Source organism: Musa acuminata, chromosome BXJ3-7, assembly GCF_036884655.1.
Source record: "Musa acuminata AAA Group cultivar baxijiao chromosome BXJ3-7, Cavendish_Baxijiao_AAA, whole genome shotgun sequence".
In the NCBI taxonomy this organism is placed as follows: Eukaryota; Viridiplantae; Streptophyta; class Magnoliopsida; order Zingiberales; family Musaceae; genus Musa; species Musa acuminata.
Window position 1 is genome coordinate 3,504,994 of NC_088355.1, and position 22,738 is coordinate 3,527,731.

Below are 22,738 nucleotides of genomic sequence, written 5' to 3' on the forward strand. Positions count from 1 at the left end.
GTGTATCGTCGAACGGTAACCTTATCTCATTCCCTTAACAAAGTTATCGTCGCAAAGGCATGGGTGAGCACTATCACTTATAAATTTTTATAATGTATCATTCATTCAAGAGCTCTTCCGAATATAGTTAAACCTTTTGTCATTACCTTATCCGTATCATAATCATGTTGGTATAATTATTGAGTATTATATTAAAATTAACATCATACAAATATCAAATTAATAAAATAATATATGCTTAGGGGATATCATTTATTAAAACTCTGATATTGAAGATTATTTTAGATAAAAATATTCAAAATAAATAATGACATATCACCATGATAAAAACCGTTGTACTGTTTTAATGATTACAAAACGGTGGGTAAGGATTGGTGTCGGCGTCTCCCGTGAATCCCACGGTCTGGTGCAGCTCACCCGCGGATTTTTATTATATGCCCAGAATATGCCGTTTGTTTTTACTACGTGACGGTAATGCAGCGTCGTGGCGACGCAAGTCGTTTTAGGTACACCCGTTTCCGTCCACGCCAGACCAGTTGACGTGATCCGAAAGCTAGCCGACGCGGGCGGCGACTTAACTCGCCCACCGTGGCAGGTGGCCTCACCGTCCCGCGTGTAATCAACACACATTCCTGCATGCCACGATTTGAGCAACGACATACGCGGTTGGGAGACTCGTCAGCAGCCCAGTCGTCGCGCTCCGAGCACCCTTTCATCGTTTCGTAACTCATTTCGTTAATTATGCCGTATCACGCAGTGCCCCTTAACAAACTTCTTGGTCTCCCTTCTCGTTAATTGCCTGCAATTTTTCCCTCTTCCCTTCTCCCTCTGTTGTTGCCGCCACCCGCCATGGCCGCAGGGGCGGCCGAGCTGTTCAATGGAGAGAGGGCCGTGGTCCTCCTCTTCGTCTCGCGCGTCCTCTTCTCCGTCCCCCATTCTCTGCTCTACGAGGCCCTCGCGCTTTTCCTCCTCGTCGCTGGCGGCCTCCTCGTCGAGATCTCTGCCGAGGGCTCCACCGTCCCCCACCGATTCAAAACCAGGTCCGCCCTCTTTCCCTGCCATTTTAAATCGTGAATGTTCTTCCCGGAATTCACACGAAATTATGCAATGTTTGACGTGGTCCATCCTTTCCCTTGGACGGCCAACGATTAGGGTTTGTCTTGATTATTGGTCATTTCATCGAGTTCTAGATGGTGCGATATAATCCAGAAAATTCGATACGTGTATATTTCTTTTCTCAAGCTCTTTTAAGTTTTGATCTCATTCCTAAAATTTTTATTGGTTCTAATCGGTCATTTGGATATTTAGGTCACAGTCAGCATTTCGATCTCAGCATGCAAGAACAGTTTGTACTAAATTCCGATAAACCAGGATGGATTAGGTGTTAGTCACATGTTCGGACGTCTGATTCATGAACGTGTTCGAACTTGAAACGGACGATCACATCACAGTTAGTTATATAAGCATGAGCATGACCTAACATGTAAAATAAAATGATTATGCTAAATGGCTTGAATGATATCAGTTGTTTTGTTTTGTGGCAGCTGTATACAGTCCTCGGTGCAGCTATAGTAAACCTTGCTTTAGGATCATTTGATTTGGATCCCTAATTTTTTTAGGCCTGGCGCATCTTCTGGGATACTACTGGGTACAGTGACATTGCCCGCTGCCATGCTTTCACGATTAATACAACTCTCAAGGGTGCTACCAGAGAATGATGTCACTTCTGAAGGTAGAGTTTCTCATCTTTGATATGGTGATTCACGGGATCAATATCCGACATTATCATATTAAAATTGAGCTTTTATCTCTAATTTTTAAATTTCCATAGATCTTCAAGTGTTAGATAAAATTATTGTCATTATGGCTTAGGGTTGCAGCGGCCTTTGTATGGTACTACAAAGTACACATTCTAAATAAAATGTAGGTCTAATGGTGATGTTATAGTTTATTTTAAGGCCACATGTTGGAATCATTATGTGATCCACTTATATATTATAAAACAAGAAATATACTTAAAGTTGGTTACTTTATTCGATATATTGTGGCAGTGGAAAGTTTAACTTTGTAACAAGGTAATAAGATTTCTTGTGGTTTTTGTAACATGGATTTTCACTGCTGAAACATAAGCTTCTGTTTTCCGGAGTTGTTTCAATTACTAAATAAGGCCTCTATTAAATATGTAGGGGTAAGGTCTCACCTAAATCTGAGACTGAGACAGTCATATCTATCTCGGTTCTTCCTTCAAAAAAAAAATTCATTGTTGGACAATTCGCTTGCTAACAGCCATACTACATAACTGTAGAATCACACTTGACAATACGGGTAATGCAAGAAGTCTTTTGTCATAAGAAGACACATAACTGGAATAATTAAAATTTTGATACAATAAGTTTTAAACCCAAGGTGATTACAACATGGGGTATTTGGTGATATAAACGGTAGAATAAGAAGAAAACAGTGGCAGGATCCTTAGGTATCCTTATTGACACTTTGGTTTCCTATAAATGTTATAATTCACTCAAGCCTATAGGACCCTTAAAGTTTTGTCATATTGATTTATGGAGCTCTTGGAAAAAATCAAATGAATGAAGCCTTTGCATGGTTCCTTTTCAGGTTTTGTTTCCTCTTTAAGGTTTGGTCTTTTATAAAACAAACTCAACACACTATATTGGCAGTTCTTTATGCACTTGGCTGCCCTGAAATTATTTCTTTTTTTAAAAACATATTCTAGCATTGTTTTCAGGCAAGGTAAGTGATTTGTCTCTTACTTAATGTAGTCTTACTTTTACCTTGGCGATTCTCTGTTTTCCTGGATTGTTTATATGCTTTCATACCTGTGACCATAATATGGACTACTATACATTTTATTAGAAAACAAAAATATTTTTGGCTATTGATCATTCTTGATTTGTTTAATTTTCATCATTTAGTTTCCTGCTCGAAATATTTATTTTTTCTTAGTTTTCTCCTTCTATGGACAGAGGTTGAAGGTTTAAGTATGCAGTACTGGATCGCATCCGCGAGCTGCTTTGGCGTGCTAATTTTCTTCTGTTTAGCACTCTATTGTTCTGCCAAGAATACTGGTTCCTTTCAGCTTAGAAGTTCTGAAGCCTTAAAGTATGGATTACTCCAGACTGTATTGTATGTAGCTGTTTGCTCTCTGTCTCTCACAACAAAATTAGACAGTGGTTAGTTCCATAAATCCTTATGTTTGTTCCCCTGTGATATTCCCTAATCTATACCTGATGTCTTATTAGAAAAGCAGTCCAATTTTAGGAAGCGATTTCATCTGATCCAAAATGGCTGAGGGTTATATGTTGTTTTACTCTTTTACAGGGTCGCTTATTTTGATAAAATTATTGTGGTTAATCTGTCATGCACTTGCCACTGTGGTTCTCATCCAGCACATTCTTCTGACATTTCCATCATGTGCTTCATTAGGTTTGTATCCCACTCATACTACCTCTTTATACATATACATGAATGATGATGGTGGCATTGTAAGTGTTTTTCAGTTATTGTGATTTTTAGCTGACATGATTTTGAACTAGTAAAGTTAAAATGGACCTGCGTAAACACTATTATTTGACTAACTGGGACCAGCCTTATGGCTTGTGTCCTCACACTTCTCCAAAGCATTTTTGGAGCATATGATAATATTTCCAGTCATCAAGAGTAGCCAAGCTATGTAGAAACTTTCTTGCACTTTGAAATTTATGAATATTATGAATTCTTTGTCATATTTTACAATTGTTACAAAAGAGTCCGGATTCAACATATTTGGGACATTTTAGTTAATGAAATGGTTTATTAGGTTAAAGTTCGAGGAGAGCTCAAATTCTACCTAATTACGAATAATTTGCTGAATTTTGGACAAGTATATATATCTTAGTTAGGATTGATCTCCTTTTTGGTACGTATCAAGATTTTAAAGAAAAGGACTGTGGCTGGTTGTACTCTGTCTTGACAATTTTATTTGTGCAATCGCTATAAAAACTAACATGAGATTGGTTTCTCTAGCAACCAGCCTATTCTGTCTTCTTGTCCCATATTTACTCTTCCCCATTTCTTTCATTTTGTCTTGTTTGTTTTCTTATCTTCTTTCCTGCTGGAAGCTATTTAAAGTTGATGAGCCCTAAACTCATGTTTATCTCATGTTTAACATAAAAATATGTTTCTCATCTACAATATTTTTTATGTTATTTACTATCTCATGTTTATTTGATAAATATGATTGATAGTACTCGGTCTCATAATGATTGGTATAATTTCAGGAGAAGCTCTTTTGGTGTCTAGTGGTCTGGTACTCTACTTTAGTGATATGTTGGCACATACCCTCACCAAGGTCAAGGCTTTGCTTCTAAATTGTCCATCAATCATTTCACACTTGAAAGACATTCAGGAAATCATGTTTGGGAAACTAATTTTAATTTGATTGATCATTTTGACAGACTTTTATGTTCGTAACGTCGAGGACACTAAATTTTGTTGGATATGGAACCCATTCTGAAATTGCAACAGTTATTCAGGTAAGGTTCTTTGAAACATATGGACGAGTTGCAAAATTCTTCATAAGGCAATGTCTTTACTTGCAGGGAGTGATGCTTGGCCTGTTCCTTTTGCCTGCATTTTACAAAATTGTTCTTCGAGGTTGGTTTCACCTAAAAAATTTGAGGAAGCCTGAAGCTTCAATAGCTAATGGAGGACCACACAGTGCAGTTGAAAGTTCGATTATATTTTATGCTTCTCTCTCAGTCATGTTGGCAATCTTGATTCCAATATGGATGTGTGTTGTTCAGGATTTTTATGTGCATCCTATCAAATGGTAAGCATGATTAAAATATGTTTCCTAGTTAAATAGCTGACTGAATCTTCTTCCTTTTATTCTCATTTTCCCTGTTGGATTTCAATCAAATAAGATTAAGCAGATATATATATATATATATATATATATATATATATATATATATATATATATATATATATATATATATATATATATAACTGTATTCATATATAAGAGCAGTTACAATGCTCCTAGTGGGCAATTTGTATGTTGCTCCCACTATAAAAAGACTGACCCAACCTTGCTCCTTTAGAGGTGGAAGGAATTGAAATCAAGGATAGGTTGGTCAATCCTGTCATAACTGGTGCTATAAATGTAAGAGAAATACTACTTTAATGACTGGCTTACCCCTTGTCTTACACTCATTTCACTTGAAGGTTGAAGCATGGATGGATCCATTTTCAAGTAGAAGCAACTTAATAGGAGGATTATAAAACTATAGATAGAGGAACAATATAAATGTAGCCATATATATATATATATACATATATGAAAATTTTTTCGCCCCGTGGGACCAAATTAACTGTTGCTAGACATCATTATGTTAATCATTCATGTTCAAGGTTCTTTTGGGCTCTTTTTGATCATTGTTCACATATTGTTTCAATTTATAACTTGTGTAGATTCAATTTTAAAGCATAACGAATGGAAAAGTGCTTCACAGCAAGGTTCGCAATACCGTACCATACTGGAGTTTCGATCTGGGCTCGGTACCAGTACGGTACGGTATACCGCTCGGTACACCCAGGTGTACCGAGAGGTATATTCAGCGGTATATTCAGTATGGTACAGTGCTACAGTACTGCTACAGTACCGGACCGGTAACAGGCGGTCCGCGTACCGGAAGCCTGTCGGACCGGTACTGCAAACCATGCTTCACAGTCTGGTTTAGGTATGACAAGAAGAGAAATATGCTTATTTTATTAGATGTGATGGACGTTTATGTGATTTCTGGCAGGGTGTTGACATTTGTGTTCACTGACCCACTCAAGCGCTTGGCATTATGTGTGTACTGGATATGTGTTATATGTGCTTCTGTTTTGCGGTTCTACAATATATCAAAGCACAGCAAGATTGAAAGGATTCTTCTTAGGAAGTACTACCATCTTGTGGCAGTTCTAATGTTTTTGCCTGCTCTTCTCTTTCAGGTATATGCATATAAAGACTACATTTATTTGATGTGACTTCTACGATTACGTTTCTCATAAAGTGCATAACATATTGCAGCCAACTTTTTTGGACCTTGCATTTGGTGCAGCTTTCGCAGTTTTCCTAATTCTGGAAATGATTCGGGTAAGTTTGCTATCTTTGATATATTTCTTGTGTTCGAAGAGATTTTAGTTTTGAGTATCACATCAAACTAGAGACTTGCTGCTCACTTAAGTAATGAAATTTGTAGTTTAATAATATACATGAAAATGTGAAATCCTCTGGTTTAGTAGAACTTTGTTCTTTTTTTTGTGCATGGTAAACTCATTAGTAAGCTTCCTGATGGTTGATGCAAATCCAGTTTTGTGTCATCACATGACTTTCCATGAAATTGAACCTTGTGAAAAATTTGTATAAGAAACACCATTTTACCAGCTTAGTTGCAAATAATTCTCTGACTATGATGATTCTTCTCAATTTTACTTGACAATGACGCTTTCTGAACCCTGGTTTCAGTAAGAATCTTAGGGTACAGAAAAAAAATACACTAGTCTTATCTGAATGTATCATATATTATTATCATTCCTTTGTATGTGCAACTGTTGCATTAGAATTGTGATCTCGACCTTTTTTTCTGAAAAAGGAAGATGTTTTCATCATTGCATCACCAAGGAGCATTTTGACCGATGACTTCTAATTATATTTAGTATTTGGTGGTAAGATGACGTGATAGGTGCTTGCCCTAAGAGTTCAATTGTGTAAAGCAGTAAAACTCTCATTCATGGTCAACTTCCTTTTCTGTCTGAGCTTAACAACTGAAGGCGAAATGATTTGTGAATTTAACTTGCCTATTAGTTTTTGGTATTTCTCAGCATATATTAATGGTGTGGCAGGTCTGGAAAATTTGGCCCCTGGGCGACATTGTACATCAGTTCATGAATGCTTTTACTGATCATCGTGACTCAGAGATTCTCATTGTCAGGTTGAGTTTTTCACACAAAAAATTAGGTTGTGGTCTTTTTGTTGAAAGCAAATTGTGTTCCTTACATTTTGGGTTTTATTTGTTTCTAGTCACTTCTCGCTCCTCCTCGGATGTGCCCTCCCAAAATGGATGTCATCTGGGCTGAATGATCGACCACTTGCTCCGTTCGCTGGAATTTTAAGCTTAGGAATTGGTGACACTATGGTAAAGGACTTATTTTCACATATCGGCCCTTTTCTTAATGTTGTCTATGCCCATGAGTTTGATGTTGACACGAGGAGGGAGTGGAAACCAATGTGATTGTTCTAATGGTCACAGTGGCATTCCTTGCTTTGTAAACAGTCTCAGAAACATAAAATATTATGGAAAATTGGTGAGTTAAGATTGAATTTGAAAGTTGAAATATGTTATGTTTTTAATGCAAGTGAATCATATAAGCAGCTCGCTTACACTTGTCATTAGGAAACAAAGACTTTGAGAACCAGAAAAGGCACTGTTAGTCCAAGAGCATGCATATGTTACTGGCATGTTTACATCATCTTTGATGGAAGTTAATGCGTATCTTAACTGACGAGGGGACTGACGACTCCAAGTGTTTTCCTGAAGTTATTCATGGACGTTAAACTGTTACATGCATGCTAATGTATTTATGTTTAGCATGATTCGATGCTTTCATAAAGTGATACTTGCAAGTCTTTTAGCAACACTTGCAGCAAGAGTGTAGGTTGAAAACAGATTTTTTTGTACTGTCATCTCTGTTGTCTTTGATCTGCCACGAGAAATGGTAGATCTCACTCATTTCCACTTTGGATGACGTACTTCCACACGGCCATGACAGAGGAACTGATTAGTTAATTCTTTTGGCTTAATTGAGCTGATTAGCAAGATGAATTTGAGGTTAATTTTGGATATCACTTTCCTTATGGAGTTTCTTTTTAATATTATTTGCATAATCAAAATCTCTATTGAGATTTGAGTTCGTTTCTGTTGATTTTAATGTTTAATGTAACAGTCATTTCTGATAATTCATTAACTTCATTTCGTTAAATAGTTGCTTACATGATGTATGTTGAATGCCAGCAGAAAACAGGATAATGTGGTCTCTGGATCTCTGGATTTTCTTTTCCCATCTCTTAATACCTGCTTGAAGTTTCTGTTGCCTTCACCTTTCTTCTTAAAACTCACAATGCTGGCTTGGTTCTTTCTCAGGCATCAGTCGTCGGCCACAAGTATGGTGTTCTGCGGTGGAGCAAGACTGGGAGTAAGCTGATGCTTTTTGTGCTTCTCAGATTTGGTTTTACGTTGTCTAATCTTTGGCTAATAAGTAACCGCGTCGCTCCACATGGCTAACATACTTGTTTTCTGATTCCTCAGAGAAAACTATCGAAGGCACCGCAGCCGGAATAACATCCGTTCTCGCAGCTTGCTCGATACTCCTGCCTCTACTGGCATCCACCGGTTACGTTCTGTCCCAGGTTTGATCTCTCCCCCTTATTCACGTCAAAAACTATTTCATTCTCATGCATCCCTCACAAAAATCAATCACCATGGTTTTGTAGCTTTATTCTGTCTTCTTGCTGGTCTCAAAGGTCACAAACTTGATGCTGATCCTGGTGTTTGTATCTGTGCAGCACTGGCTATCTTTGCTCATGGCGGTCACCGTCAGTGGTTTACTGGAGGCATACACGGCACAACTTGACAACGCTTTCATTCCGCTTGTATTCTACAGCCTTCTCTGTCTCTGAGTTGTCGATCCTTGTCGCATGACCCCATCTGATGTCTCTTTTTGGGTCTATCCTTTCCTCTAATCTCCTCTCCGGATTCTTTGTTTTATGACGCGCCCCCCTGGTCTTTCTTCAGCACTCCTGTACATAGATAGAGAGAGAGAGAGAAAGAATAGTCTTATATGAGGTTAGAAGTTAATTGGAGCTACGAAGAGACTTGTATATTAACATAGCTTATAACATTTATCGACAGTAACAAAATTGGTGTTTTTTGCTATTAAAAATTAAAAGAAATAAAGCAGCGTTGTTATGCTTCGGCACAAACTGATGTGTGCTCACATCCAAGTGTTTTAGATACACTCAATCCGTTAGCTCGATTTATCGACAAATACAAGTGTTTTCAGCAGGCGATTAAAAATATGATCGTATGAGAATACATTAAAAAAATCTGGCAGATGATATAAAGAAATTACGTAAAATTTCTGGCAATGAAATTAAAATAAAATATATATTGTTTATCTGGTAAAATAAGATAAAGAAATAAAAAATCCGACCTGCCGGATTCGAACCAGCGACCTAAGGATGACAGTATACAACTACAGTCCTCCGCTCTACCAACTGAGCTAAGGTCGGTTGATGTATATGTGGCCTATTTTAATATTTATGATCTCTCTTGCAATCCTTCTCCTAATACTGAACTATTTTCACTTATGATCGATGACAATTATTCAAAGCAAAGCTAATATGAAGACATTCAAACATTTTTCGGCGGCGTCTCAACACACAAAATTGCCAAAATATGATTAACGAGTGAGTCGGTAGGAGTTTCCATTACACAACGTAAAAAACCATTATTTACATGGTCGATATTGTTTCAGTATATTTATTTACATGAAGAGAAGAGTCCGTGGGAGTGTTCATGCTTCCAAAGCTTCCAATATGTCAGTGCGCGTCACAATGCCTGTGAACATGACCAAGGTGGCGTGCATTAGCTAAAAATGGTTTGAAGAGCCCGAGACATGAACTCGGTGCTTTGCGTTCGTTCTCACCTATGACTCGCCTTTCCTCGTTCAAGATGGGTATCCTATGGATCTTCATCTTCAGCATCAAGGCTGCAGCATCTGCATAAGAACAGGTAGATTAGATTCTGATCCTGAGAGTTAGGAGTGGAATCATGTAAGATGTATATACCCGTGACTGTCTTCTCAGGCGACAGTGTGATCGCTGGAGAGGACATGACTTCACCGACGCTCGTCTTGGACTGCAAGAGAACAGAAGGTTTCATGCCCGCATCAATCAAAACCCTAAAAGAAAGGTCAGTCACCAACTCCAAGTGAAGAGGCTCTACTCCCGTCGCTCCTGCAAACGACCCCAATGCATCTGCGCTCGCCGTCGACCACCGGCAGCCCCGACACGGCCTCAAAATGATGGTCGATCTCTTCCAGCATCTGGCTGGCGGTCGCAGTCACGATCGCTGTCGACATGACCTCCCTCAGCGGCGAACAAGGCCCGACCTGGTGCAACTCACAGCGGTAATGAGGAGGGAACTGCGTAACGGAGCCGAGGACATGCACACGCATGCAAGCAAGCAGCGGACCTTATGAGCAGTGATGTGTGACTCGAGATACGCCCGCAGGTCATCGTAGCTCAGCAAAGAGAAGTTCTCGGTCCACTCGCCGGAGATGATCCCTTCCGGGTTCTCGTCCAGCTGCGGCCGGCCGTCCCCGGCCGAGAAGACCGACGGCCTGATCTTTGAGCATCTTCTGTTGTCGCGGGCAGTAGACGGAAAGCTTACACCGGGGTTTGTGGTGCCACCGGAGAAGAAAATGTTCTTGGCACCGACCGAGGGGAGCTGCAGTAGGGGGCCACCGTGGATGGAGCTGCACGCCATTGTATGTGAGTTTGCGATCACTGGACCGTGGAGACTTGGGGGGCTCACAGAGTGGGGATGACAGTAAGTACTCGGATCAGGGCTTCACCACAATATCCTCCGCAAGCTGCATGGGTGTGGGGGTCGGACGTTGAGTTCTCTCGTGTCGTTTTGTGGAAGATGACACAGGTGGGAGTCTCTGATTGGGTGGGAAAGATTTCTGAGAGGGCCCACTCCGAGAAGAGGATAAGCTTGGAGAACAGTCTTTGGTCTACTGATTCAGGCGCACAAGCAACCCTTGCCATCAATCCCTGTCCATTGAGGACCAGTCGAGCTTTGTTGGTCCCAATCACGTGTCGATGTTTCAACTTAGCCATCAATTAATGTTTGCAGGGCTCATAATGGGCCTAAAAAGGCCTTCATTTATTGCCAATGAAATTATATATATATATATATATATATATATATATATATATATATATATATATATATATATATATATATATATATATATATATATATATATGAAAAATGACATATGGAAACCGAGCAAGGAGAAAACATCGGTCCAAGATAGATTATTAGATGAATATTTCGTTCATATTGTATAATATTTTCTTGGGTTAAATCTATTATAAAAAATATACAGTCATAATAATTAAGATCATTTATTATTGACTCGAAACTCTTACTTTAACATCAAAAGGATAATATTAAAAATTCATCATAACTCGATCTTCATATAAGCAAGTCATCGAGTAGATCCCTGAACCTTCTTCAATCATTGATCGAGCTTCGAGGTTCGCTTTTAATCATATTGAATCTTGTATGCACATTAGCCTGAATTAAGTTACAGTGATTCGATGTATGAATATCTAATAATTAACTTTTAACATAATAATGTTAAAATTTCTATTGACGATAATATATGTCATATCGTATGCCTTTTTTATATATAGTTCAAGTCATTTTTTTTAATCCATTTGTTGTCAATTTCAAGTCACTTTTTAAAAACCTATTTGGTATCAAATTTCAAGTCACCCAACTTTCAATATTTTATATAATTTGGGGAAATAAAACAGATAAGAAAATGGGTAATGAATAAAGAAAATGATAAACTATCATTAACTTGATTTCAAGAATTTTTTATCATCTAATTTATACTCTTCAATTAAACAAATTAGGAGTATTCTGTGGCATGAGATGGATGATATTCTCTCTCTCTCTCTCTCTCTCTCTCTCTCTCTCTCTCTCTCTCTCTCTCTCTCTCTCTCTCTCTCTCTTTCTGAGGTAATCAACAAGTTGCAGTATTCCCCCCAACTTCTTTCGAAGGCCTGCCTGAAGACATCCTCTAAACCTCCTTCGATCATCCTTGTGGCCGTGATGTCATCTTGAAAGTTGACACCAATAGACCTAACATGCCCCATGCTATATGCTTCCCCAATCCAATTAGGATTCGACAACCCATATGCTTCCACAACCATGTATCCCTCGATTCAGATTGTGACACAGATTTTTAAGCTTCTCGATATCCTTCCCAAAAACATCTTCTTGAGGATAAGAACACCTACCGTCTCAGTTCTCAGCACATAGAGAGAGAGAGAGAGAGAGACAGAGAGGGAAGGGCCCAAACTGTGCTGTGATTGCAGGCAGAAGAAGGTCGAGAAAGGGAGAAAAGTCCATGCACCCACACCCGCAGCACATGGCTTGAGGATTTGGCGCACAAGGTCATGTTGCATGCATGTGCAAACCTACTGCTGAGAGAGAAAGATAGAGAGAGACTTGAAAGCAAGAAGGAAAGCCAACAGTGTGGTTGATGATTTGGGAGTCGGCAGTCACCGGATATGGATGAAAGCTTGAGTTGATCGCTTGGATATTTCATGTTATACTTCACTATTTTCTGACTCTAATTAACGAATCCTTAATGTTGTGGACTTATAAGTCAAACCTCCCAAGAATCTTTCATATAATTTGGCCCTCATTGTTAGAGCAGAAATTAAACTAAATTATACTTAAATTAAGAAACCCACCAAAAACTATGCCGGAAATGATGACGTCGAGCAAGTTTCTCAAACATGACGTTCGAATAGATCACGATCATGATGAGATCGGTTGCGAAGGAGCCGTCAAAGGTGTTAATCCGACGGCCGGAAGACCGAGTTTGCCTGGCGGACACGATGCTGAGTTGAACAGCCGAGTTGCCCTGCCGGATACGTCGTCCACCCCAACGCCGCCATCCATGCGCAGGCTGTGCTCCGAACGCACACGGAAGCGGATGCATGCAACATAAATATGCTACGTCGGCTTGTCGATCCTGAGAACACTGAATTGGCCGTGATTTGTGGCCGTCCGTCATGTGGGCGTGCTCGAAGCATGCCGTGAGTGACTCTGTTCGTGTGTGTGTGTGAAGGAGAACCACATGGGACGTGAATGATGGAAAGAGACGGACGTTGACCAGTGGGCGGCAATGGTCTTCCTCTATGATTAAGTGCACGCCGCTGGTCAAAGAAGAAGAACATTACAAGTAAAGATGCGGCTCATTTGCCGCAAATCTTGGACTTGATCCCAGCTATCCAATTTTTGGGATACTAAGCAGAAGAGAACGAGTGCTGTCGTTTCTCTCTTTTTTTCCACCGTCCAAATTGCATCCGATGGTCACCATTCAAACCGTTCTTTTGATGGACAACCGGAGCTTCCCGGTAGCACGTGTAGGATGGCAATGTCGTCACGGACACGCGTGATGATTGGGGGTTGCTTTGCGGCGACCACGTAATTATGCGCGACACCATCGACGACGACAAACCGTTGTAACGGCAGGCGGGATCGCGTGATGAGGCGAAAGGTGCGGCGGGGAAACCGGCTGCTGCCGGGACGATATCCGACGTGGAGGAGGTGCCTCCCGGGACGAAGCGAAGCCTGGGTCGAGCACGGCGTTAATGTCGGCTGAGGCGACGGAGCACGACGACCCCCTCTCACGTCGTCGGTGGTGGGCGTTGAGTGAGACGCCGTCTCCACTAACGGCGGTTGCAAGGCTGGTAGTTTTCCGTTTCGCGGCTATATAATGGCGCTTCCGCGCGGTGTTTCTCGCCAACTCCTCTTCTGGGAAGCGAGAGAGAGAGGCGAAGAGGGCGACGATGGCGGAGGGTTCGAAGTGCGGTCCTTCTCTGCTGCTGCTACTGTTGCTTCTCGGCCTCCTACTTGTATCTGCAATTTCCTCCGATTCGAGGTACCTTTATATCGTCCTTTATATCCATTCTTAGTTCAGGAGATCTTGTAGTACGAACTCGATTTGAAGAAAAGATCTCTCCGAGTACGGGGTTTAGGTGCGGAGCAGAAGCCATTGCTCTGGAAACAGGGGGGGCTCCAGTTTCTCATGATCGCTTTCCTCTGAGCAGAGCAAAGGCCGTAGCTTTTCGCTGATGAAGGGGGTTCGGGAAGCCGTGGAGACCGCTCTCACGAGTTTTCTTCCTTGGTGTTAATGTAGGAACGGGGGAGCTTCACGGAGGAGCCTGAGGGAGGCCAAGGCGAACGCGACGAGCGCCGCTGCTCCGGTGGAAGCGAGGTGAGTATTGTCACACCCAGCTCGATTTGGTAAATCGGAGGACCTGGACCGTTGGAGTTAGTCTAGAATGGATCCGGACCGTCGGATCTCACCGTTGCCGTCTACGGGCATCGTAGATTCCCCTTCTTCCAAGTGTTCGACGTTTTCCTTCGCCCTTTTTGATCTGAGCTCAGAGAGCGGCAGACCACCTCGAGCTGTGTGGGTTTCCCCAAAAGTTGTAGCATCTCGACTTCCGAGATAAAAAAGAGAACAAAAAGCCAAATATGTGATCAAGAATTACGCCTCGTTAATGTGTAACTCACTCTGAGATGCTTCTCCTTCTTCTCCTAGGGCTGTGGCCGGGACGGCAGAAGCCGCAGTCGATGATCCGGAAGAGGTTGCTTCCGCTGTCCAAATGTAAGTTCAATAGAGAAGATGCAATTTTTTGTGGGTATACCTTTGGTTTGGTAGTAACAGAGAGAGAAACATGGTCCATCAGGATCATTAGCAACAGCACGGCTCGTCGATCTCTCGGTTACCTGTCATGCGGCAAGGGCAACCCGATCGACGACTGCTGGCGGTGCGACCCGGACTGGCATCTCAACCGGAAAAGGCTGGCCGACTGTGGGATTGGCTTCGGCCGCAACGCCCTCGGTGGGCGCGACGGGCAGTACTATGTCGTGACGGATGCCGGGGACGACGATCCCGTGAATCCTCGCCCGGGAACGCTTCGGTACGCGGTCATCCAAGACGAGCCCCTGTGGATCACCTTCGAGCGCGACATGGTGATCACGCTCAAGGAGGAGCTCATCATGAACAGCTTCAAGACGGTCGACGGGCGCGGCGCCAACGTCCACATCGCCAACGGCGCCTGCATCACCATCCAGGACATCACCAACGTCATCATCCACGGCCTCCACATCCACGATTGCAAGCCCACCGGGAACGCCATGGTCCGCAGCTCCCCTTCCCACTATGGATGGAGGACCATGGCCGACGGCGACGGCGTTTCCATCTTCAGCTCCAGCCACATCTGGGTCGACCACTGCTCTCTGTCCAACTGCGCCGATGGGCTCGTTGATGCCGTCGTGGGCTCCACTGCCATTACGATCTCCAACAATTACTTCACCCACCACAACGAGGTATTCCATTCTCGCCGTGCTCTTGTCAGATGCCGTCAGGATCATACTGACACCGATCGAGTGTTGGCCAAATCGATGCAGGTCATGCTTTTGGGTCACAGTGATTCTTACGTAAGGGATAAATCCATGCAAGTTACGATCGCATTCAACCATTTTGGCGAGGGACTGATTCAGAGAATGCCCAGGTATCTTCCTGAACATTCAAATCATGTTCCTACATGAGATGACACAGTGCGGAACTTGCAGGTGCAGGCATGGTTACTTCCATGTCGTAAACAATGACTACACACACTGGGAGATGTATGCCATCGGTGGGAGTGCAAATCCAACCATCAACAGCCAGGGCAACCGATACCTCGCCCCGACCGATCCGTTTGCCAAGGAGGTACACTGTTCTCCTTCCTCTGTTTCGTGTCAGGATTCACCTCGCTCGCTCACACTGTACTTCGATCGAACAGGTGACGAAGAGGGTGGACACGGATGCGAGCGTGTGGAAGAGCTGGAACTGGAGGTCGGAGGGCGACCTGCTACTAAACGGTGCTTACTTCACCCCCTCCGGTGCAGGCGCTTCAGCCAGCTACGCAAGGGCCTCCAGCCTCGGGGCCAAGCCTTCTTCATTGGTCGCCACATTGACTTCTAATGCTGGCGTCCTTTCCTGCCGAGCCGGGGCTCAATGCTAATGCAACGCCCAAGCAGCAGAACGCCACCACCGCCAGAAGAACAGAATTCCCGATTCTTTATGCTGCATCCTCGGCAATGTCATTTCCTCCAGATTGCCCAACCTCCGCCTGCTTCCACCGCATGCGGAAGTGTTGTCTGTTTCCTCGTTTATGTTGTTTTGGCTCCTCATCTATATATATACTCTCTTCTACTTCTCTTCTACTTCTAGTGTAACACTCATGATTAGTCTCATATCGAAAGTGGACAAGATTAAGATTGACTTATAAGGGTCTGATGAGTTTACTACTATCAATTTCAGTTAGTCCATCAGGCCCGAGTCATAATATTTGATATCCGAGTCCACCTAACATTTGGGAAAGGGTGGTGGCTACGCCTTGACGTTTGACTTAAACATTTTGGTGCTTTCTTCACGGCTTCTATCGCCTCCCATTTCTCATTCTTATGGCTGTTGTGATAGGTGTTTCTAACACTGGGAAAGCAATCCTTGATATTTTTTCTAATCTTAATGCAAATCTAGAAAACCAACGGCTACAAGGGATGCTGGCAATAAAAGAAAAAATCTCCGTGTAAAAATAATCAATCACACAAAAAAAGGGGAAAAAGTCTGGATGTCAGAATTAAGATCGCGTGTCCGCATGCGGAACAGGAAATAAGGGGAATTAAGTTATCGTGGCGTTGGTGGCTGCCACGTAGCCCAATCCCCAACGATAGAAGGGAAACGACCGGGGAGTTGCGTCTCTCGTCGCGAGAATAAAAATCCTCTCCCCCTTCCGAGCTCTTCCCAACTCAACTCCTTCCTCTTCACCTTGGCAGCCGCCCACGCTGCCCACCGAGAGAGAGAGAGCGAGACGAGATCTCCCACTTCTAAGCTGGTGAGTCCTCTTCTGATCATTCTTGTAGACGACGGTACTTTTTGCTCTTGGAGAGAGAAGAAAAAAGGCTTCTTTTTTTCTTTTCTTTTGGGGATAGATTTGTAGGTTGTGAGGAACAAGAAGGGCTTCCGTCTCTTTGATCACGTTTAGATTCAGGGTGCAATTTAGGTGCTCAAGGTTGCTGAAGGGTCTTACGGTCGATAAATTGTGAGCGGAAATTGGTCCCCTTGTCGTTCTGCGGGGGGATGTTTCTTGTGACGAGTAGATTGGATCCTGGAAACCCTTTGCTATCATTTTTATTATCGATCAATGAGTTCAAGAGAAAATTTTCACCTTTTTTCAGTTCTTTCTCGTTATAAGTTGGTATTAATATGTTTGTTCTTCAAAGGATTCCCCTATGCTGTACTAAAAAGATGAATTGTATGACCCCCCCTGACGGCATAGTATCAAAGATTGGCCTTTTGAAATAGATGCGGCCTTATAAAAAAAATATGAAGTACCAGCATGGAGGCTATCTTTTGGCAGACTTCATTATGATAGGGGTGTGGTAGTTTGGCATTTAAATGGACTATAGTCAGAAATGCAAGGAATTCGAGTATACTAGATTTGCTACAGCATCATATCCAAGGGAAATGATGCTCCATTAGACTTACTTTCACTGCTAAGTCGGATCTTTGCATTCGTCTTCTTAGGTTAACCAACTTTGAATTCATTCGATTGGTTTGCGGAACACCCTCGATTCGTCACATTAGAAGCAAAAGAAGTGTATCTATGTGGAACATGCACTTCTTGAACTGTGGTGAGCTGAACACAGGCATTCGTGCTTGAGCCCAATTTCTCGAACCTTCCCTTTGTTTGATTGAGCCAAGCTCGAGGCCTGGTTTGTTCAAACTCAGGTTGTTTGCTCGGTCTTGTTGCTAGTTGTATGAGTTTACAGTTCTGCTTTGATGATCTGACATATCTTTGTTCTGGCTGGACAGGGAGAATAATGGCAGCTTCATCAGTATGCCTGACTACAAAACCAAGATTTACCAAGGAGATTTTTGGAAATCATCTGACTTATTCAGCAGGCCTTCCTTCACTCTCTGTTTTATCTCGGCCAATCTCTGTTTCTGCCTCTTTGGACCAGAAGCAGCATGAAGGAAGAAGAGGATTTCTTAAATTGCTCCTTGGAAATATTGGATTAAGCTTGCCCACCATAGTGGGTGCAAGGAAAGCTTACGCTGATGATCAAGGTGTATCATCTTCAAGAATGTCATATTCAAGATTCTTAGAGTATCTAGACAAGGATAGGGTGAAGAAAGTTGACTTGTTTGAGAATGGAACCATAGCTATAGTGGAAGCTGTTTCTCCTGAGCTTGGCAACCGGATCCAGAGAGTCCGTGTGCAACTTCCCGGTCTTAGTCAGGAGCTTCTTCAGAAGTTGAGAGAGAAGAATATTGATTTTGCTGCACATAATGCTCAAGAAGACTCCGGATCTCTTTTGTTCAATTTGATTGGAAACTTGGCTTTCCCCCTTATCCTAATAGGAGGTTTGTTTCTTTTGTCGAGACGGTCATCTGGTGGGCTTGGTGGACCTGGAGGCCCTGGCTTTCCACTTGCCTTCGGTCAATCAAGAGCCAAGTTCCAGATGGAACCTAATACGGGGGTCACTTTTGATGATGTTGCTGGAGTAGATGAAGCAAAACAGGACTTTATGGAAGTAGTTGAGTTCCTGAAAAAGCCCGAGAGATTCACTGCAGTGGGAGCCCGTATTCCTAAAGGTGTCCTTCTAATAGGTCCTCCAGGAACTGGAAAGACTTTGCTTGCCAAGGCAATTGCTGGTGAAGCAGGTGTCCCATTTTTCTCAATTTCAGGATCTGAATTTGTAGAAATGTTTGTTGGTGTCGGTGCTTCACGAGTTCGTGACCTTTTCAAGAAGGCCAAAGAGAATGCTCCTTGTATTGTGTTTGTTGATGAGATCGATGCTGTTGGTAGGCAAAGAGGAACAGGAATTGGAGGAGGAAATGATGAAAGAGAACAGACTCTCAATCAGCTTTTGACTGAAATGGATGGCTTTGAAGGAAATACTGGTATAATTGTCATTGCAGCGACCAACCGCGCAGACATTCTGGATTCTGCTTTACTTCGGCCTGGTCGATTTGACAGACAGGTTAGTAACATCCCTTTTATATCTAGGCCTAAGATTCCAAAACATGCTGAGTAGAAACAATTGAATCATAAATTTAAATTTAGATTATTATTTGCCATTACATCTACAGAATGGTAGTATTTTGAGATTTATTTTCTCTAATGTTCTGACTTCTGAGGAATTGTGGTTACAATTTGCAGGTTACGGTAGATGTTCCAGATGTTCGGGGACGTACAGAAATCCTGAAGGTTCACGGCAGCAATAAAAAATTTGAGGCTGATGTTTCACTTGATGTTATAGCAATGAGAACTCCTGGTTTCAGTGGAGCAGATCTTGCAAATCTTTTGAATGAAGCAGCCATCCTGGCTGGCCGCCGTGGTAAACCGGCAATATCATCGAAAGACATAGATGATTCTATTGACAGGATTGTGGCTGGCATGGAAGGAACCATAATGACAGATGGTAAAAGCAAAAGTCTGGTTGCATATCATGAAGTCGGACATGCAATTTGCGGGTAAGAATATCCTCTCATGTTACAAATCATTTTGTCCTTTGTGTTTCTGTAAAATTCTAGGCAAGCTGCATGGCCTTCCAAATTTTGTGGCGAGTTCTTTATCTTTTCCCTCTAAAATGAACTAACTAAAATCAACTTGTAGCCTTTCTGATACTTCCAGCAATGATTAATCAGTTGCCCAATTGCTGATATTGCCTCTTAAACTTAGTTGTTGTTGCTTTTTCATATGTCGGCTTGTGGAAAGTTAGACTCGGGTATGGATTTTCTACGGAGTGTTAATCCATTATTCTTCCGTCTTTGACTTGTTCTTCCGTGATAGGGAAGTGAAGCAAATCTCAGCAACTTAGGATCATTGGTATAGGTAACTGCAGTTGACTAACTCTAAAAGGTGTTTTTGGCTCTTCATTTTCCATTCTAATCTAACAACTTTTACCATGTTAAATTGTTTGTAGTTAAACCTTAGCTGTTTTCTCCTCTAAGTCCATTAATTTGTTGACATTAGTTTTAGATTGTCTTCTCAACACCTAATTGACATTTCCAAATTGCAGAACATTAACTCCAGGACATGATCCTGTGCAAAAGGTCACCCTCGTTCCACGTGGCCAGGCACGTGGACTGACATGGTTCATCCCCATGGATGATCCTACTTTGATTTCAAAGCAACAGCTTTTTGCAAGAATTGTTGGTGGTCTTGGAGGAAGAGCGGCTGAGGAGGTTATCTTTGGGGAATCTGAGGTGACCACTGGTGCAGCTGGTGACCTACAGCAGATCACTGGCTTGGCCAAACAGGTTAGTGTTACATCACAACTTTTTAATTTGCACAGCAACAAGAAATTGTGTATTAGCTTTTTCACTATGTTCTGCTGCTCCTTTGTTGAAATGATGAGTGATAATAAACTGCCTTGAGAAAGTTAAAATAGGATGAAATAGAAATAATCAAAAATATTTTGACACCTCGAGACAAACCTGCTTTGAATAGTCCACACACTTCTCTTTTTTTTTTTACTAAATGCAACTCATGGGACTCCTTGAACATTTGCATTGCTCAGTCTCAGATGATGACACAGAAGACAAATTGCAGCAACTTAACTGTTGTGTCAAGTGTCACCCATTTGTTATCACATACGGCTTTCTTACCAAAATATGGGAGCTCTTCTTAAATTCTGATATATTTCTTACACTTGCATCTCTCTAAAGAAATGAATAGAAGTTTGGAGCTGTCCTGTGGCACAGGAAAACCTTTTTGGTTTCTGTGCTTGTTGGATGATTACTTACATGTTTTGCATAATGCAACATGGATCATCAGATTGACATACTCTGGTCATTGTATATCACACCAACTATTTCCTCGTGTGATCATGTTGATATCGTGAAAAATTTAAAGTTTTCTTATTCTATCGCCTCCAAAGAAATATTCTGTGGCAGCATATGGAGATGGATACCTTGTCTACCGATATTCTGGCATCTGACATAATAGCTGCCTGGAAAAAGATACTATGGACATGATGGATGATGATTAAGGGAACTAGGAACTGATTATAAAGGTGGTTGTCTTCTACGAAATATATATCTGACTACTGAATTAGACAGATGAATAGGTTTTATTTGTCTTATGTTTCATGGTATGCATGTACAGTCTTGAGCATTCATAACTGTCTCCTTTTATTTCCTTTTTCTTTTCCCTGTTGCAGATGGTGGTGACATTCGGTATGTCTGAGATTGGTCCATGGTCGCTTATGGATTCAGGAGCACAAAGTGGTGATGTTATCATGAGAATGATGGCCAGAAACTCAATGTCCGAGAAACTTGCTGAAGACATCGATGCTGCTGTGAAGCGGATCTCAGACAGCGCATACGAGATTGCACTCAGTCATATTAGGAACAATCGGGAAGCCATTGATAAGATCGTCGAGGTGCTACTAGAGAAGGAAACGATGACCGGCGATGAATTCCGAGCAATTCTTTCCGAGTTTGTGGAGATCCCTGTGGAGAACAGGGTTCCTGCGGCCACACCAGCTGCCGTCTCGGCTTAATTTGCTACGTCAAAGATAAACTTCTTGTCATTAACCATTTAACAAAGACTATATCTCAATCTTTGTGTAAAACCCTTTTGAGGGTGATCATGTGAGATACAATCTGTGTAATATCTTGTTAGTCTATAGCAAGTGTAATGAAATTTATGATCTCAATAAACTGTAAAAGCAAGATAATTTTTGCACTTAATGTGACACATTCAAACAGTCATTGTAGTTCTTTCAGAACAATCGATTTGTTAATGGTGTTTTCACCCAAAATACATAACTAACCTGTGATGTTCTGTGCAATCTAATGGTCGAAGGATTATTTGTGTTTTGTGACTAAAAACTGTGCCTTGTTTTTTTCTATCAAAAAATTTTACCTATTCCTTGATCTTACGAATATAAATAAAAATTTAAATATTTTTAATTTATTTTTACATAGTTTAATGATAACAAAATGTAAGCGGACCCGACTAATGTTATTATTGGTGTTGTCATCATATTTTATCTAATATAATATTTTAATTCAAAGAATCTCACACCAAAATGTATTATTTCACATGTAATTTACGTTACTACAAATCTAATTCATATGTTAAGATGAGTCCATGTTGCTTATGTACCATTCCTGATACATCAATTGATGGAGACAGTGTTGCTCACAATTGTGTCCATAGATATCATTGCCAAAACATTGTACAATCATGTCCTATAGACAATGGACAAATCATTCTGAAACATTTATTCGCATAACATTATCAGTATAATTATCGATTAATCAATTTTCATTGCAAAATACATGAAACATTTTCATACAAAATTCCACGCTTAGTGGGTTTAGTGAAGTGATGTGTGAACCACTTTCTTGGCACATCCAACCGTTCTCGTGTGTTTGGCTGCGTCAATATCCGTGCAACACATCATCATCCTGGAAATCCCATTAATTCCTCGCAAAGCGGTCGAGGGAGAGGTTAGGCTATGAGTCTTACGCTCAAATCGCACCCGCATTTTGAAACACGTAACTCGTAGCCTGAAGAAGGGCCGAGTGGGACCGACTCGACGTACGTCATTTCATCAGGTACGTTCGGCGCGTGAACGTTTCGAGTCACCAACCAGAAAAGGACGCCGAACCATGAGGATCACAGACTGTCGCCGTCGGCGCGAGGCTGTAATGCCTCGCCTCTGTCCAACCACCATCCAGATAAGTGCATATGTGGACGGGGCCCATGGTCGATCGCCATTGCAACGAGTGCTTCTGGTGTTTG

The 22,738-nt window shown here is 41.8% G+C and overlaps 4 protein-coding genes and 1 non-coding gene across 6 annotated transcripts; 3 read left to right on the plus strand and 2 right to left on the minus strand.

Moving 5' to 3' along the window:
• Window positions 1-732: 732 nt before the first annotated feature.
• Window positions 733-8,965, plus strand: LOC135643234 (dolichol kinase EVAN-like). Its single transcript, XM_065159945.1, has 14 exons — window positions 733-1,040; window positions 1,620-1,732; window positions 2,985-3,191; window positions 3,340-3,444; window positions 4,278-4,348; window positions 4,455-4,532; window positions 4,599-4,828; window positions 5,808-5,997; window positions 6,077-6,142; window positions 6,892-6,980; window positions 7,070-7,184; window positions 8,190-8,241; window positions 8,355-8,455; window positions 8,612-8,965. The coding sequence occupies exons 1-14, from the start codon at window positions 850-852 to the stop codon at window positions 8,723-8,725; spliced, it is 1,722 nt and encodes a 573-aa protein (XP_065016017.1). The 5' UTR covers window positions 733-849; the 3' UTR covers window positions 8,726-8,965.
• Window positions 8,966-9,252: 287 nt separating this feature from the next.
• Window positions 9,253-9,337, minus strand: TRNAY-GUA (transfer RNA tyrosine (anticodon GUA)). Its single transcript is given in 2 exon segments — window positions 9,253-9,288; window positions 9,301-9,337. It is a non-coding gene; the product is annotated as a tRNA-Tyr (tRNA).
• A 167-nt stretch (window positions 9,338-9,504) lies between these two features.
• LOC135643236 (uncharacterized) lies at window positions 9,505-10,717 on the minus strand. The gene is made up of 5 exons (XM_065159947.1): window positions 10,302-10,717; window positions 10,033-10,218; window positions 9,896-9,965; window positions 9,754-9,825; window positions 9,505-9,665 (listed from the first exon to the last, which is right to left on the minus strand). The coding sequence occupies exons 1-5, from the start codon at window positions 10,593-10,595 to the stop codon at window positions 9,622-9,624; spliced, it is 666 nt and encodes a 221-aa protein (XP_065016019.1). The 5' UTR covers window positions 10,596-10,717; the 3' UTR covers window positions 9,505-9,621.
• A 2,923-nt stretch (window positions 10,718-13,640) lies between these two features.
• On the plus strand, window positions 13,641-16,204 carry LOC135643235 (probable pectate lyase 8). Its single transcript, XM_065159946.1, has 7 exons — window positions 13,641-13,800; window positions 14,059-14,136; window positions 14,467-14,532; window positions 14,615-15,257; window positions 15,339-15,442; window positions 15,504-15,642; window positions 15,716-16,204. The coding sequence occupies exons 1-7, from the start codon at window positions 13,709-13,711 to the stop codon at window positions 15,935-15,937; spliced, it is 1,344 nt and encodes a 447-aa protein (XP_065016018.1). The 5' UTR covers window positions 13,641-13,708; the 3' UTR covers window positions 15,938-16,204.
• Window positions 16,205-16,653: 449 nt separating this feature from the next.
• LOC135643226 (ATP-dependent zinc metalloprotease FTSH 2, chloroplastic-like) lies at window positions 16,654-21,673 on the plus strand. 2 transcript variants are annotated; one of them, XM_065159933.1, is made up of 5 exons: window positions 16,654-16,810; window positions 17,791-18,962; window positions 19,142-19,455; window positions 20,004-20,244; window positions 21,147-21,673. In XM_065159933.1, exons 2-5 carry the CDS (start codon window positions 17,799-17,801, stop codon window positions 21,486-21,488), a joined length of 2,061 nt encoding a protein of 686 aa, XP_065016005.1. In that variant the 5' UTR covers window positions 16,654-16,810; window positions 17,791-17,798; the 3' UTR covers window positions 21,489-21,673. The 2 variants fall into 2 exon arrangements, with proteins under 2 accessions (XP_065016005.1, XP_065016006.1); XM_065159934.1 differs by lacking the exon at window positions 16,654-16,810 and adding an exon at window positions 17,503-17,706.
• The last annotated feature ends 1,065 nt before the right edge of the window (window positions 21,674-22,738 follow it).